Source organism: Vulpes vulpes, chromosome 13 (assembly GCF_048418805.1).
Source record: "Vulpes vulpes isolate BD-2025 chromosome 13, VulVul3, whole genome shotgun sequence".
Taxonomy (NCBI): domain Eukaryota; kingdom Metazoa; phylum Chordata; class Mammalia; order Carnivora; family Canidae; genus Vulpes; species Vulpes vulpes.
In genome coordinates, this window is record NC_132792.1 from 13,984,544 (window position 1) to 14,002,420 (window position 17,877).

General features: G+C 38.9%; 1 protein-coding gene across 3 annotated transcripts in view; it reads right to left on the bottom strand.

Annotated features, from left to right (window-relative positions):
* NSMCE2 (NSE2 (MMS21) homolog, SMC5-SMC6 complex SUMO ligase) overlaps nt 1-17,877 on the bottom strand; it is a 213,879-nt gene that overhangs the window by 163,901 nt on the left and 32,101 nt on the right. For all 3 annotated transcript variants that reach the window (XM_025993443.2, XM_072733942.1, XM_025993442.2), the window contains exon 3: nt 11,778-11,884. In XM_025993443.2, the coding sequence (XP_025849228.1) occupies nt 11,778-11,884 (107 nt within the window). The remainder of the gene's footprint in view (nt 1-11,777; nt 11,885-17,877) is intronic.

The window sequence follows — 17,877 nt, forward strand, 5'->3', positions numbered from 1 at the left end:
AAAGAGTTACCTAGCCTGTGTTAACTAAACACAACAGAACACTAAGTGGCACAAGAACAAGCACTAGAGAAATGTCGGCTAGGTATACTTTTTTTATGGAAAGGACTGAAAGGACAAAGTATCTATAAAAATTGGAAAAAAAGATTTACTTCATTTTTATTTCAGATCCCTAAAATTCCTTCATAGTCACACCACTGCCACTTTCAAATTACAACACAAAAAGTTTTAGAAGGGTCCATAATACTGGACCCTCTAAAAGCTCTTTTTTCTGATACAACAGTTCCATATAACAATATTCTTTTCCTCAAGCAGTTCTTCATTACTAACAGAACTCCTCTCCCTTATGCACATCAAATCAATGTGAAGAGTCACTTCTTATTTTGACGAAATGTCCCAAACTTTTACCTTTGGGAACTTGGTAATAAAACAGGTGTAAGATCAGAAGCGTATTTTATAAAGAACACTAGACAAAAGCATTCTTACTCCCAAAAGATATCTACAACTCAAAGAAACTCAGGGAACTCCACCATCTGTCTTGAGGCCGGACAAGAGCCTTGAATTACAGATCAGAACACCAAGTTTCAGAGGCATCTGGCTGGCTTCATCAAAGAAACATACAGCTTTTAATCTTGAGGTCCTGAGTTCAAGCCCCATGGGGTGTAGAGATTACGTAAATAAATAAAACTTAAACAAAAAGAAAAACACCGAGGTTCAGAATAACTTCTTGAGAATAACCACATGACTTGAACATGTCCCTTAACCTCCCTGAGGCTCAGAGTCTATCACATCTACCTTTCTTAGTTGGAAGGTTGTTGTGATTATTAAAGAGGTCAAGGAGCCCAGAGGGCTTCTCACCCCTCACTTGGGGCAAAGGAAATTCGTCTCAGACTGTTAGTCAAAGGGCCAGGGGACTGACCAGGGGACATTTCCAAATCTGGTTTAAGCAAACCATCAATAGTCCTGGGCAAGTATCAAATATTCAGGAAAGCCAAAAGAGAAATAAATTCATTATCGTCCAGACCTAGGCTAAATCTTTTAGAACATTTTAAACACAAAATGATACCATACTACAGATGGGCTTTGTTATAATTTTATGAACTTGGATCACAATTAACTATTTATGATTAAAACATTTTTGAAAATGTGCCTAGACTGGAACCCTAGCCACTGAACATTATTTATATAGGAGACGGTATTACATGATTCAATTCCAAAATCCAAACACTTGGACTCTATCTTCCTCTTCCCAGCTCTAAGAGCTAACAGGGACTCCCTTCCCTTCCCATCCTTTTTGGCAGAATCAGGAAGTATCCTTTGCTCTTTCATCCCCTGTGGCCATTTGGACTCGAAAATGTCAAATGGGAGCTGTCAGGATGTAATAACTTACAGGACTACCTTTCACTGTTTTTGTGGAGAGAGGGAGTCCATAACACATTCTTGTTTATTTTATTCACCACTGTTCAGTGAGGTATGCTGGACAAATACTATTATCACTCTGACTTTAGAAATAAGGAAGCTGGAGTACAGAATTAGCCTGATTTTCCAAGGTCACTTCATGGCAGAATGAGGACTAAAAGCCAGATCTTTATTTCCCAGCCCAACGCTCTTATCAATCAAACAACAACTGCTCAGGAAAGGGGGAGAAGGAAGTAAAGGTGATTATGATTTATTTAGACTTGATTTTTAGACTAATTTTGTCTGGCTTTGTGAATTTTCATTAATTTCCTTCTTCATTGTTGCCTGATGAGTTAGTCACTAAAACGATCAGATCAGAAATTATAAATTGTTTTAAATTATTTCCTCATTGTTATATATAGATATTCAACTTTAAGTGTTTCATAATGAAGTGACTCAGGGACTGAGTGAGGCCCATCTACATGAGTCACTTGTTGAACTGTTACAAGAGATTTATGCAAAACTCTTGGGAAGTGGGCGGGGAGGGGAGACAGAAATAAACATTTACCAAAAAGATGACTAAATTAAGGACAAAAAGTGAATGTAAAACTTACACATTTTTCTTTCCAGTTTAAGCTGTGGTATGGGAAAATAAGCGTGAGAGAACAAGACATAAGTGACCCCTCACCATTAATATCAGCCACCATTCGGTGGCTTAGAAGAGCTCACTAATTTAAACTACCGTGTAGTGGGCGTTTCTATGGTAAGAGAAAGAAATTAAAAGTTAACAAGGACAGAATGCCAAGACCATGCCTTTATACGGCCCTCTTCCCTCTCCAGGGCTTTCACAGACGGTATCTCAGTGTATAATCGAGAAAATACTGAGATAGGAAGGGACACATACTACTGAGCTATTGTGGCAAGCCTGTTGAAGGTCACACAGCTATTGAGTAGGTAAGTGCTGAAGAAACTTCAATAATTCAATTAATATCAAACAATTTACCATTGTAATGGAATTGCACACATTTTACACTACAAAGGCAAAACACCTGAATTCCCTACTTCGACAGAGCAATTCCATTAGCATTCTAGAAAATGTGGTAGCCTATAGTCATCTATATTATTTATAGGCGCTTTAAGTCATATCTTAAGAATTTCTTCTAAGAAAACCTTGAGCACTCGATGTTTCTGCTGGGGCTTTTTAAAACACGGTGTTAGCCACTTTACACATCAACTTTAATTTCTGATTTTACAAGAAGGATGCTCTAAGCATACCCAGGATGTAGCCAATTTAAAGTTCCTAACTTATGTGATGTTTTTGGCTTCTGTTACCTGTTGGGGGCTAACGTAAACCTCAGGGTGGCAGAGAGTACTGTGACGGGTAGAGAGGGTTTGTTCCTTGGTGCCACTACCATTCCAAGAACCACAGACAGCTGAGGCAATGAGAAGACAGCCACTGAAGCACGTGAGACCCTGGCTGGCAGCAGAAGGGAAGAAGGCAGAAAGCAAACTAGTCAGGGACATACAGAGAGTAATTGTGTGATGTCATCATATTACACTAGTTCTGGTTATTGTGTCCAATTTTAAATAACGGTGATTCAGTCTTTCTAAATATCACTTTCTATTAGAAGATAATTAAATGACTTCTTTAAAATGAAATAAAGCATAGGGGGTGCCTGGGTGGCTCAGTCAGTTAGGGAGCAGACTCTAGGTTTAGCCTTAGGTTGTGATCTCAAAGTCCTGGGACTGAGCCCTGTGAGTGGGTTCTGTGCTCTGGGAAGGATATCTCAGGATTCTCTCTCCCCCTGTCTCTCTGCCCACCCATACTCTCTCTCACTCCCTAAAATGAATCATCTTTTTTTTTTTTTTAAAGATGAAATGCAGAATAATTTGAAACTGTTCATGACAATTGACTGCATTACTCTAGCCCATAAGAAATGAACACAAGGATTTTCAGTGTTTTAAAGAATGCTGTATTATGTGACATAAATTTTCCTTAAAAAAAAAGAAAAGAAAAGCAGCCCAGAAAGAAATGAAATTCAAAAAGCTCCAGTGGTTAAAATATCAGGTTGGCCAGAACACAAAAGAATGAAAAATACAGTGCCACTACTGCCAGAAGCTTAATGCTTTAAAAGAGAAACAGAATAAAAAGTTTTCTCTCAGTGACAGTTCACTGGGCATTGGCTCCACTTCAGGACAAAAGAGCTTTTCCGTACCAATACAATCACAAATTTACATAGGGCTTGAAAAAATAAACCCATTTATTTATATTCTCTCCACTTATCCTCTTTCTATTCTCTCACTTGTCAACAACTTATGGGGATCACACGTTTGAAATATAGCCGACAACTTGCATATGACACATCAGAGCAATAAATCCAAAGCATTTTCCTCTCCTGCTATTTTTTCAAGTGGGTGCTACTAACAAAGTAAACACAAATTACTTAAAGATGGAAATGTAGCTCAAGGACTATTTCTCTGTGTGCATGGATATATAATTATGCTATTTATTGCACTATCTTGCTGATATCTTTAAGTAATTTTTGGTTACTGAATTACCAAACTTTTTACTCCGTTGTCTCATTCTTAAGCTCTAGTAGGAACCCCCCTCAGGTCACCACTAACTAACTTTTGTCAAAGGGTTCAATCTCTTTCTCGTTGCTACAGATATTGACTATACTTAATGGCCAGGGAACTTCAAATCCAGCTGGCCAATGCCATGCTGCTTGCTAGCATCCACATGGACCCCATCCCCCCAAGTCTACCCAACACTTCCTGGTCACACCATCATGAGGACTAAGCTCCCCTCAATATCCACTCTTGTCCCCATCACCACAAGACCCCTTCTAAGGAGAGAGGCCTTGCCTTCAGCCTCTGAGGAAACATTATCTCTGGCCTTTCCCAGTGGTTTTCTACTGTCTCGTCTCCTCTCTGAATTTTAACTCAAAATTCCCTGTTAGATGCCATTTAAATTTGATCAAAGAAAATGACTTCTCCTTTACAGAATGCTCTGGGAAATGTTAGAAATTAGTACCCCTATTCCAGGCGCTCTCCTGCTATCATTTTCCATCATTGCCAGGACTCTACAACCTCTACTACCACCCCCACTTTAAGAAGAAACCAAGGCTCAAGGCTAGAGTGGAGAAAAGCCAGAATTTAAGCAAAGGTCTTTATGCTCTTACTCTAAATTTCTTAAGCATGTTGGCCAATTTCACTGTAAATATTATTTTGTAGCTATTTTGTATATCCATGTCAAGAGGCTTTTGTATCTTCATTAGACCAAGCACACTGCTGGCGGGAACTGAAAAACTTAACTGCAAGATTTAATAAACAACTGCTTTCAATGCCACACTTTGAAAATGCATTCATTTTACAGTAAGCTTTACTAACATCTGGTGATCCAGTCCCCCATTCAATCTAGTTCCCGGCCTCTCTTCAGCTGCCCACTAGCACCACTGCTGGGTAATTGGGGAAGGCCTAAATCCCAGCTCTATTTTTCATACTTAACAATTATGGAGAAAAGTTTGATATGAAAGGAGCTAAAGTGACTATCTAAAATAAGGGTTTGACACTATATATATGGACCACGCTTAGTGTCTGAAATTAACAGGAGCTGGCAATATTAAAGAACACCCACATCATTTAAATAACACAAGTAATGAGCTGCCATGACTGCCAGGGGCCACTGAGGCCCAAGAGTTCAGTGTCTGGAGTGTTGTGGTGAGCCAGGCCTTTCAGTGTCTGTATGCTTTTGCTGGCCACATTGCCACTGGGTCCCTCATGCCTATTCTGTACCCTCCTCTCTTCCTTTCCTTGAGAACATTTCCTTCCCTCCTCAATCCTGAATCAACACTCCACATAGGGGTCTTGTTTACTTCAGACTCTGACAGACAAGCAATCACTGCATATTTTCAAAAACTTTTCCTTCCTCTTTTCCACCATTGGAATAATGCATAGTTTTTTCAGAGGCCTGGGCCTCTCCTGATCTACAGAAAAACACCTCCTAGGCCCATTTCTGAACTTCAGACAGGGAGTCTGATGTACTCCCAAGTTCTGTGGATGCCACAGAAACTACCACAAACAGCTGGGCCTATCTCAGCCTCTTCTGTAACATTGAATGTGGAGAATTTAGAAGTAGTTCCCAAAGCGGGTTTGGGGCAATGTCAGTCCTTCCCTCAAAGAGATTTTCTAGTTAAAGAAGTTTAAGAAATTACTAAATGTACTTCCTTTGGAAAATCACAGTGCATAAAAGCATATTAAAGGCTTTGGAGTCTTTAAGGAAATTCTTTTAATCAAGCATTCCCCAAACTTATTTGACCACAAAATCCTTTTTTTCTATTATACTTATTCACATCCTGATTAATCAGTATTAAGGAGGAAACTTTTGAAAATGCTGCACTAGAGACACATTAAGTCTCAGGAGAGTGTAAACATTTTATAATTCTGATTAAAATCCAACATTTAATACCTACAAAACACTAAGATGGATTTCTATAAACCACCCATGAAAACTGGTCTCATAACACAGAGCAGAATGTTCACCTATGAGCAGCTATATTACTCGGTGACCTAGAAGATTTACATCTGGGTTCTTCCCTACAGAAGCAACTCAGTTAGTGAAATACTATATCCACACCTGACTACTCTGTGTATTAGACAAAACGCTTACCAAACACAACCTTAATTTGGGAATAACTGCACAGAGAGTTCTAAAAGCACTACATAGAAATTAATTGCCAGTAACCCCAGAAACAGACACATTCTAGGTCAAGTGGCTGAAGAGTGAATACCTAGTCAACTTTTTTTTTTTTTAACTGCTTAATTCCCACACCTGGACAACATTCCTATAGACAAAAAGGTTCATATGAAACATTAAGGAACCTTTGACAAGAAAGGTGGTAAAAGACCATGTACCATCTTATTATGTCAAGTGTGGAGGACGGGGAGTAGAGAAGTGGGTCTTTTCCAGTACTTTCCTAAATGGCTCCAAGAGATTTTCACTATTTCCACAATCATCTCTCACCTCTTGCTATTCTGCTGACAACACTAATTTCTCTCAAGCTCAGGAATCTTCTGTCACCAAAGTTTTTAACCCCCACACTAACTTCCCTTTTTCCCCCTTTTGTCAATGACTCACCATGTGGAATACCTGTTTACATTCAGTCTGTAGAGGATCATATCTAATAAGTTACATCCTCTGGCCTGAAACTTCCTTCAAATACTATAAAACATTCACTTTCTAAAGGAGAAATGCTCCCCAAATCTGGTTACACTAAAATAGTAACTCCCAACTTGCAAGATACCTCATATGATTTCACGTTAAAGTAGTGGATGTTAAGAAAACTTCATGATTTACAAAAGGCAAAGCTTGCCAATTGATGAAGGGTGAAGGGTGAGAAACCATAGGGAAGTGATATGTCAAAAACCATTCCAAACCATGTAGTTGCATAATGAGAAGGCTGAGGTAAGCTATACCTTTGACCCACCTTGTTCTTTTATTATACCTATGATTGTGTTGGTTTCAACAGCTTACGTGGGGTACATTTCTACTCTTCTAACTCTTACCATGTTAGTTTGAAAGGGCAGATTAAATGTTCAGGTTAGCTTATCATGTAAAAACCACAGTACACAGGGCATATCCATGAAGAGATTTATAAGGAACAACACAAATAGACCAATCTGGCACTTAGTTCCTCCTGTTCGGTTAACAAAAATAATTTCCCTCCCCAGGTAGGAATTGCTAAAAAATAAATGACTTAGGAAAACAAAGACAAATACCTGGTAGCAATCAAATTTAAATACTTTAAAAATCGGGACACCTGGGTGGCTCAGAGGTTGAGTGTCTGCCTTTGGCCCAAGGCGTGATCCTAGAGTCCCAGGATTGAGTCCCGCATCAGGCTCCCCGTGTGGAGCCTGCTTTTCTCTCTGCCTATGTCTCTGCCTCTCTCTCTCTCTCTCTCTCTCTCATGAATAAATAAATAAAATCTTTAATAAATAAATACTTTAAAAATCTTACACAATCTATAAGATGCACATAGCACAAAAGAAAGTACTAGTAAAGTGAGGAAAATACAAATAATCTGATTTTCCAATAAATTAACACATGGAAGTAGCATCTACTAAAAGAACATTATACAGGTAAAATCTGACAAAGATTTAAAATTTGTTAAAGTGAAATTATTTAATTAAGCATCATGACAAAAAAATTAGCACCAAAGTATAATGTGAATCTTATACCGTAGTACTTCTGCTAAGCTTTAGGACTGGACTGCTCATCAGAAAGCACACAGGATGTATATTTTATCCCCGACTGCTAATAATGTGAGGAACTAATCTGAGCCTATTAGGAACATTTATCATTCAGCTTCATGGTGCTGATCCTTTTTCACCAAAATTAAGGTGATAACAAAGTTGCAAGGACCACCCCCATGATAGTAGTTAGACTTTTTATCATCTCTTATTTGGACAAACACATACGTGAAAATGGATTTGAAGATTTCTTGAACTAAACTGATACCTATCCTCTGGAATCTGAAGTCCTAAGATGGGACTACAGGTTTAATTTTAACCAATCACATAAACACTAAAACACACAAGTACAGAAATTACAGTATTACCACTGTTCATTCAATACCAATCCAAAGTTTCATTTTGAGAGCCATCTCCTGCTTGACTCATCAAATGGCTTGAGAAGCAGAACATCAGTAATAAAATGATTGTTAAATCAATTCCTGCCATGACTTGCATTACTACTCACAGTTTCTGGCACATAGTAGGCACTTACTGTGAATGAATGAATCACTGACCAGCCTTACATATGTTACTCAACTACTCTGCATATTTTAAGCTTTCTATATATAAAAGCAGGCTTTCTCTGGCCTAGTTTTTCAAATTGTCTGAAACTCTAACAGTAAAACAACCAATAAAAAGATGCTTTCATTTCATGTAGAAGTCACAGAGACAGAGAAGTTACATATCATGATCCTCATGCTGAGGCTCATTTGACTTTCATCCTAGTTTGAACACCACTTCCTCAGGAAGGAGTGCCCCAACCAGCAGCACCCACCCCCCCCGGCAGTATTATGCCCCCCAAATTATTAACTCTCCTTGAATGCTTGATTTTCCCTTTGTTGTACACACCACAAGTCATTGAATAAGACCTGTATTGCTCTTTGTTAAATGCTCGTCTCTTTCTCTAGACTCCAGACATCCTGAAAGTGGTGGTCATGTAGGCTTTGGTGACTGACCTATGTCTTGCACCTAGAAGTACTGGCACCCAGGTTATTTAGTAAATATTTACTCAATGACTGTATGAAAACAAAGAAGCCCCTTTTTGAGAACAATGGTGCCCCTTCAATATACTCAAATAAAAAAGCTTAGAAATCAGGGGAAAAAACATTAGGTCATCAAGCATAATGTTCAGAACATCACTGTTCTCAGTATGAAACTAAGAAGTTTTGCCTTGGTAGTCACAGTGATAAAAGAGGTAACTGTATTGTTGTGTGTCTGTGTGCCATTTTATAGATTTCAAAGCACTTCCATCATGTGTGTGGTTCATAACTGTAAGTCTCCAAAGGGTTCATACACAACCCTCTGTGGTATGACACGAAATATTCTAAAGAGTTGTGACAGGTATACTATCCTGAAGGTTTTACGTATCACTTACAGACTGTGAATTTTTTTTAGGGATCACAGCATAATATCCCCTTTACATACTAGCTGGGACAAAGTCTTAATTTTTTTTTTTTAAGTTGCAGAGCCCTGAAAGAAATACCAATTCTAAATAAAATCTTCAGGCACTGTAGAATATAGTAGTTCTATTTTCTCAGAGGACAAAGAGAGGCAATCTGAGAGCTTCTGCTGCATGCCAAAGGAACTTCCCAGAGATTGTTGGTAAATGGATCCACACCTCTAAGGTTCCAAAGTAAACTTCTAAAACCTTTTCAGAGGTGTATGACCTTCAGAATCCTGTGAAGGTGAGAGTAGGAGAGAGACATTTATTACACAGTCCTCACTAATGCTCTGTGATGATTAAAAACTTTTAACTTTCTATGACTATATGAAAATTCATAAAGAGACCACAAGGTGGATCAGAATTTTGGCAAACATTAATTATAGTAATGGAAGTACTACTTGCCTTTAAGAAAGATCTTGTTCCACCTTTTTAAGGAATATGTTTGGAAGTTGGAGTTTGCAAAAACCCAGTTATCTTATATATACACAATGTCCTATCCCTGCTATGTCCCTACATGGTTTCAGGTCTTAGAAACCTCATACAATTATGATTTGCTATTCTTGGTCTTGTATCAAGCTTATATAGAGGGCATAACTTTGCATCAGAAAGACAATAAACATGTTTTCTCCTCTTATGAAAGATTAGAATCACTAAATCCAAGTTGCTCCATAGCCTGTAGTGTAAGGTTAGGGCTAAAAAGTAGGGTAAAACTCAAAGTACAGTCTTTCCTATTTAGTAGGGTTGGGATAATGGAATGAGGTCTTAAGAAAGAAAAAAATGCTATTAACTACTGAATATGGGGAAGTGTTTATCTTTTTTTTCATAAGTGACTTGGTTTTTTGAAGGGGGAAGAGGTCCATTCTTTAGGTAAAAATACCTTAAACATCTGTGAATCCTAGAGTTTAATAGAGAAAAAATTCACATAAAGTTTTTTAACTTCCCAAATCTGTTTTCTTATCTCTAATGTACACTGTGCAATTACATCTGCACAACATCAAAGTTAAAGATAGAAAGGCCTATCAAATAACCTCCATAGAATGTAAGGGTCAAAGCAGGATTAATCTATGTAAGAGGCCTAACTCTGATCTTGGTAGCAAACATACTTTATTCTATAAAGTCAGCCCTGTTCTTTTAAGTCAGTCATCTCTAACCCTGGACACATATTAGAACGAGTTTTTTTTAAAAAGACTGGTGCCCTAATCCTGCTCCAGAAATGAAATCAGAATCTCATTAGAATAAGGACAGGCTGGTTCTGAAGGTCAGTAGGAGTTGAAAACCTCTGGTCTAAGTGCTTTCTGTTATCCACTTTCAAATGCCCCAACATGATGAGATCACGTTCACATTTTTCCTATGGAAGGAATATTCACAGTCCCAGGACTAACAGCCACAGTGGTAAGAAAATCAGACTTTTACAAGCTGAACAAGTCTACTACTTCTTGGATATAAGCAGACATTCTTAAGTCACAAATACTACACTTAATAAATACTAACCATTAAAAAGGGAAAAAAATTAAATTGTTTTTGAAAAACACAGAAGAACTTCATCTGTGAACATATAATTATGTAATGCTCATTTAAGTATGGCTTAATTAATAAGCCAATTTTAAAAATTTATCTTCCACTGAATAGTAGCCAATCTTATAAAAGACTTGATTTTTGGAACTTTCCCAGAGATAGAAGTAAGAAAAGGCAAATAAAGAAACCAGAAGTATAAGACACCCTATTACACAGGTATCTGAAATCAGTTCAAAGGGGAGTTTCCATTGCTCAGAGGACAAAGGACTTCTCAGAAATATTACTGCAATCATATTGCTCATTTCTTACTCAACCTGGTACTGCTGAAAAGGATGTCGCTATGTTCCCACCTTTGCTGCCTTATGTGTTGTTTCTGTGACAGCTGGAGTCAACAAAGATAAGTTCGGCTTCTGGAAAAACCAAAATGTCAGCCTTCTTTATTTTTCAACTTGCTCTAAAACTCTCCCCTATTATCTGATTCTATGAATTTTGCAATAGCTGCATATTAGTTAAAGCTGGAGAATGAGTAACTAAGCCTGGTCTAAACTGTATGCTGCAGTAAACATGATAAAAACATGTTCTATGCAATTTTTTAGCATTTTATAAAAATCTCACATTCGAAGGGAGCTTGCTTACACTAAAGATTTCAAGACCCGGCAGCTCAGGTGGCTCAGTGGTTTAGCGCCGCCTTCAGTCCAGGGCATGATCCTGGAGACCCGGGATTGAGTCCCACGTCGGGCTCCCTGCATGGAGGCTGCTTCTCCCTCTGCCTGTGTCTCTGCGTTTCTCTCTCTCTCTCTCTCTCTCTCTCTCTCTGTGTGTGTGTCTCTCATGAATAAATAAATAAAATCTTAAAAAAAAAAAAAAAAAAAAGCTTTCAAGACCAAAGTGGGGGGGAAAAAAAGGCAAGAAAATCTAAAATAGGCATAATACTCTAAATAAACCTAGATGGCCCAGCTGGGAAAATACTTAAGACTCCTTTTCTATAAACGTCTTAATTAAGATGAAATTAACAGTGGCCACAGTAATGATAAGGAACTATTAACAGTTAGAGAAGAATTTTGATGATGTGCTTCTGTTTTCAGGTCAGTAGTTATAACCAAATATTACCAGGTGAGTGGTATAAACTTACATGACTTATTGCAGATTGAACAGCCTTTACATAATGGCTTAGTTCCCGATCCATCATGGCCAATTCAACCATTGCCTTGTCCATACTGTATTCACTACTCACTTCAGCTGAAAGAAAAAGAAAGTAATTACTGTTTTCCATTTAAAATGCCATCTCTGGAAAAAAATTGCTCCAATATCATCCTTACCAGTCTATGATCTAAACAATTTTATAAAAGGTATTACAGATTTTTTTTAAAGACTTCCTTAACATAGGCCTGCTTCATTCAAAATTCTGAGAATACACCCAGTCGAAGAAAGCTCAAAGGCTGGAGTGGAAAAAAAAAAAAAGAAGAAGACTCAGACTTAGGAGTTCTAAGCTATGCCACTTAGTTGTGTGATTGTAAATCAGCCACTACACTTCACTCGGCCTCCGTTTCCTTTTCAGTTAAAGCAGCCCAGCTATGTATCTGCACGTGCACCTCACGGGATTATTAAAGATCAAATAAGAAAGATTTCCATTTCTAGCAGGTTACGTTACGTGTACCAATTCTACTGAAAACCACAAAAACAGCTAAAGTAGAAAGTACAAAGAAGGAAGGGACGGAGGGAGGGAGGGAGGAAGGAAGGAAAAGAGGGAAGGAAGGAGGAAAAGAAGAAAGGAAGAAAGAAAACTCCTTAAAAACAAGAGAGTTACGGGACAGAAGCAATCAGGGACCAATCTAGCAAAAACAGAAAAAGAAAAACAGGGCCAGAACACCACAGTCTCATACAACTCACACCCCCCATCCCCCGGCCCCCACCCCAGCTGGGTCTTTACTCGTCAGAATACAGAGGAACCAAAGTAATGCCACTCTGCTCCTCCAGGCTGCAGTGGGGTTGGCCTTGGCAACTGGGCAGAGAAGAGGTAAGAGAGAAAGAAAATAAAGCTGGTTCTGAAAACCTGTGGCCACAAGGCTTTCAGAAGGATGTTCAGCCTGGGTTCCCGTCACCTGAGTGGTCCGGGGAACCTCAGTTCTGATGTTGGTGTGAGGTGGTCTCCCCCTAGAAGTACCCCTAGGTACTCCCCTCTAAAGAAGACCATCCTAGGCCTCTGCTCATCTGCACAAATAATCGTGAAGGAGAATGAGCAGATTAGAGGGGGAAAGGTAAAACAAAATCAACAGAAAAACCTTACAAACCCTAAAAAAAAAAATACAAGAAAACAAACATCAAGAGTAAGAATCAGCAGACACAGATCCACAAATGTTTCCAATACTGGAGTTATCGATCGATTAGAGAATGAAACAATTATGCTTACTATGTCTAAAAAATTAAAATACTAAAAAAATAAAATTAAATTGAATTAAAAATTAAAATACTCTGGCTTAACAGGAGACGATAAAGAGTATTAGCAGAGGGCAGCCCCAGTGGCGCAGCGGTTTAGCGCCGCCTGCAGCCCAGGGCCTGATCCTGGAGACCCTGAATCGAGTCCCACGTCAGGCTCTCTGTATGATGCCTGCTTCTCCCTCTGCCTGTGTCTCTGCCTCTCTCTCTCTGTCTCTATGAATAAATAAATAAAATCTTTAAAAAAAAAAAAAAGAGTATTAGCAGATTGGAAAGGCAAGGTAGTGTTTTTAAGTGTTTTTAAACTATTTTCAAGCTCTAAACGTACAATTTAATAGATCAGGAGATCAGGAACACAAAATAATACAAATTTTATTTAAAAAGCTGAAAGAAAAATAAAGCTAAGTCACATGGGAATGCACACACTCAAATATTCTCCATTCAAATACCTTAGCTCAGACAAATGTCAGGATTTCTTGTCTACTCCGCAGGATACAACAGATCATCCCAAAGTCAAGAAATATATAAAATACACTTACATTTAGCTTTTGAAAGGGATTTTCCTGGACTTCATTATAAACACATTTCAGAAAATATCTCCTGGATTAACCTGCTTCTAGTAGAATGTCTCTTGGCTTATAACACCCAGACTTCACAGAGTCTGTGTGTGTGTGTGTGTGTGTGTGTGTGTGTATCCCAATATAAAGTTTTTTGCTTTTGAGGAGGGGGAAGGGGGCAGTATTTACATAAGAAAAATTTGTATTTACATTCCCCAAATTAAATATAACATTTTTAACAAAATAGTGTGTGAGAAAGGACCCAAGCCATATTCCAAATAAAACTGTCAGAGTGTCAATCACAGGTCCATGTCGTGAAAATGTCCAAATGTTAACAAGGGAGACAAGCTGTTTAGGTGTTGCTGATACCAACATGTATCTGCTATGTAGATATCAATAGTTTGTTAAAAATCATATTAATTACTTGATGATCAGAAAGGGAATTTTAAGCAATTTATATCCGAATATGATGGTTTATGACTTATATAAAGGCAGGCATTTTTCTGTATTTAATTAATCAGTGGAAATCAATACAGTGTTGGCAATCTTCCTATGGAATTAAACAAGTTTATTTTTGAAGGCACATAAAAACGTGCTTTTGACATTAAAAATGCTATGAGAGTTTGCAAAATAAAATAAATGGGATCATGGTATTCATTATCAAGGTCCCAAGGATGCTAGCAAGACTTGAACCAGATGGCAACTTCGAATTACAAGGCCAAGGAGACCTTGCCTGCGAAGGAGAAAATGAGTGACTGGCTGGGTCAGGTTTATGGCATGAAGCCTAAGGCAAGAATCTTTGGAAGCCATCTGTGGCTTCCTGCAGCCTCAGCTAAGGCTCCAGGGCCCCAGAATGCTTAGCTGAAGGACCTAAACATGAACAGTGCAGCCCGAGGCGAGAGGGAAAACACTAGAAAAGATCAGGAAGCTAGTCCGGGAGAGGAACGGAGACTCACACCCCACCTGGAGGTGAGCCCAGTCAGATAACTTCTGGCTAACGTCAGTGTCTCAGTCCACAGCAGAAAAGGGCTTGAGGCCAGAGACCTAAGCATGAGAAGGAGCCCCATAGCAAAAGGAATCTGGAAGAAAGGCCATGAGAACATCTCTGTCAAGGAGCAACCTGCTACAGCTATTTTAAGATTCTTTTGGTGACTCTTTCTGTTCTTGTTAACTCTTACTTCCCTACTGTGATCTAATGTCTTTTAAAACCGTGATTTGTATTTATGTTTCAGAAGCACCTGGCCATGGAAGGCATAGTGAATTGGTGTCTGGCCCTATGAAACAATCGAGGTGAGGAAGGAGCACGGTGTGGCACGAAAAAGGCAGACAGGCCAAATAAGTCCCCGAAAGATTCAAGAGGAACTAGGAATGAGCACAGAGAAAGCAGGGGTAGGAGGGGGGTGTTGAAGAGGGACTGACCAGCCCAAGGTTCCTTGCTCCTTTACTGCATAGTACAGAATCCCACCACCAAAATTCCCCCATTAATGCAGGAAAACTTCCTAACAATCTACACCAAACTAAATCCTATACATCCTTCAAGGGCTGAGCTCAAGCCCTACCTACTTTTAAACCATACCCACTGAGAAAGATCTCCTTCACTTAATTTATCTTTAACAGCTGTACTTGATACTTTGGCACCTGCAACCATAAACAATCTTGTCTTCTTGTATGCATTTGTCTCATTTCTCCAAACAGATTTTAACCCAGTTGAGGGCAAAAATGCTGCTTTAGTGTTCTTGGATTCAATGAAGAATTACAGCATCTCTTCCCTCAATGTTCTCACATGGCATTATTTGATAAATTTGAAAATTAAACTTTCACTGAACTATAAGTTTGTCCTGCCTCAGATATCCTATTGAATTAAAGTGTAATGAAGACATGTGAGATAAACTCATTTGTCTACTATATTTTCATGGTGATTCTTCCATCAGAAAAAGGTTGGCACCAGCACGTGGGGGCAAGGGAGGTGAGGGGAGGGAAGCACACAAATAATGTTAAAATTCACAGAATGACAATCCCAGAGAGAAAATTATTACTGTACCACAAAAGCCTGGCATTACAGGAGACTGATGCAGCTGACAAAGCATGGAAAGCAGTGACAATGAAAAAGAAATATGTAACAATAATAGCTGTAGCTAATAATTAGTAAGCACTTTATTATGTGCCAAGATTATACTGAGCACATCATTTACAGCAAACCTCACAGCAACTTTTTTATCTGCACTTCACCTATGAGAAGTGAAAAACTGAGCAGCTGAAGGAAGCTGCTCTGTGTGCTACAGAGCAGTGAGTGGCACAGTGAGGTTGCCAAGTCAGGCTTTTTAGTGACAAAGTTTGCAAACTTGCCCGCCTGTGCTAACAGGTGCACAGACGTGACAAGAAGGACAACCAGCTCCAACTCCCCCATGAATATCCAGGGAACAAACCCTCTGTGGTGAAAAGTCTTGGCCCCCAGCTCCAACATCTCAGCCCCATGTGATCCATTCTACATAAGACACTAGGTAATGCCACTCAAATGCTATCAGACTGGGTCCCATAAAAGCTTTTCCAGATTCCTTACATAGAGGGAACTGATTAAGGAAATTGATTCTAGCTGCTACGCCACAGAAACGGAAGTACAGCCACGCAAGCGCAGCAGCAGAGACATGTTCAAGGGGAAGTCTTCGAATTGCAGAGATACTTCTCAGTGGAGCCAGTATCAAAACCATTTCTAGCATCAATGCCTCTGACTGCCTTCCCCCAGTGGGGTCTGGGGGATCTATGAATATTCACATTTCTTCAATGTGCCACTCAATAAGCATTTATTACAATCAACCTTTGCTTGTATTAATCAAATGAACCTAAGTGACATACTTGAACATTCATTTATAAGCCAATAAATACATAAAGAAGTCTCATGGAGAGCTTGGGGAGTCTGCAAGGCCTGTGTAACACATCTAGCACACTAATCAGGAAACTTCCTAAAAGCACAGTAACTAGCTTAAATAAATCCCCCTACCCTCGCCCCAGCAAATCAAGTCTAGAAGGCACAGATAATCTCCGATTTACATTACAAAATTATAAGTTTCTGTAAGTATGCCAATACCAGGGCTGTCTTCCTTCATATCTCCAGGTCTATACCCAGGGATCTTGGTCAGCCCCATCTCGAACACTGGGGACTGCTAATAGTACCCAAAGAACTTTAAAAATGTTATTTAGACCAGAAAGGGCCATAGAATTAAACCCATTTTTAAAAGACAGTCTCTCTTTCATCTTTCTTTTTCCTGTTCAGTGGCAAACCTTACAAAAATAATGATAGTCACTGAAGGACGACTTCTTTTTAGACTGAAGTGTTCTGACATTTTTGTAAAATAGTGTCTGAATGGATGCAGTTGGACTGCGTATAATTTTCCTAAAGTCAAGCAAACCTATAATTATGCAATCTAAGCAGCCATGCTATTCATTAGACACGTCATCTGTTACTCAATGTCAAAATGCACTAACAGCAATATTATAACTATTACTATTCCCTGTTTGAAGTGTTGAATAAGGCATTAAAGTTACATGTTCTGTACAACACTGAGAAGAAATGGGTGATTTCATGTTGCAATCACTGCAAGTTAAAATTCATGAGGCTTCAATGAGAGAAAGGTGATGGTAGGAACAAGTTATAAAAGCAAAATAGTAACAATCAATGCCAGTTGTCTTGAATATGAAAGACCAGGGCAAAATGAGGTGAAAAGATAGGTCTGAGAAAGAAATGGAGGATGCCAAACTAGCTATTTTTATAGATGTAGACTCACGTAAGACAAATGGCAAGTCCTCTATTTATGACCAGAAGATATAGGTAATATGCCTGTAGCAACATGGTAATTTTTACATAGCACAGCATGGACTCATGAGAGTTTATCACCCAGGGTGATTTCCAAGATCATCTAGGGTCTCTCCACATATTATTTGCTCAATATAACGGCATTTTAGGTCAAGATTAAAAATGGGGGAGCAGAAGATTCTTTATCTTGGCTTCTCCAAGTTCAGGTGGACATGGTCAGGAAACCAATCAAGCTCTTGTTAAAACCAGCAACCAGTTTGGCAAAAAAAAGGAAGGTAAGTGATACAGCTAAGAGATATAGCCTTTAGACCAACTATTCTAAATAAGGCCCATCCCTAGCCACAGCTGCCTAGAGCTGCAGCCTAAGGCTTATGTGCTTGAGAAAAATAAAGTCTCTTCCCCCAAGGCCCAGCCCTGAGGTTTGGGAA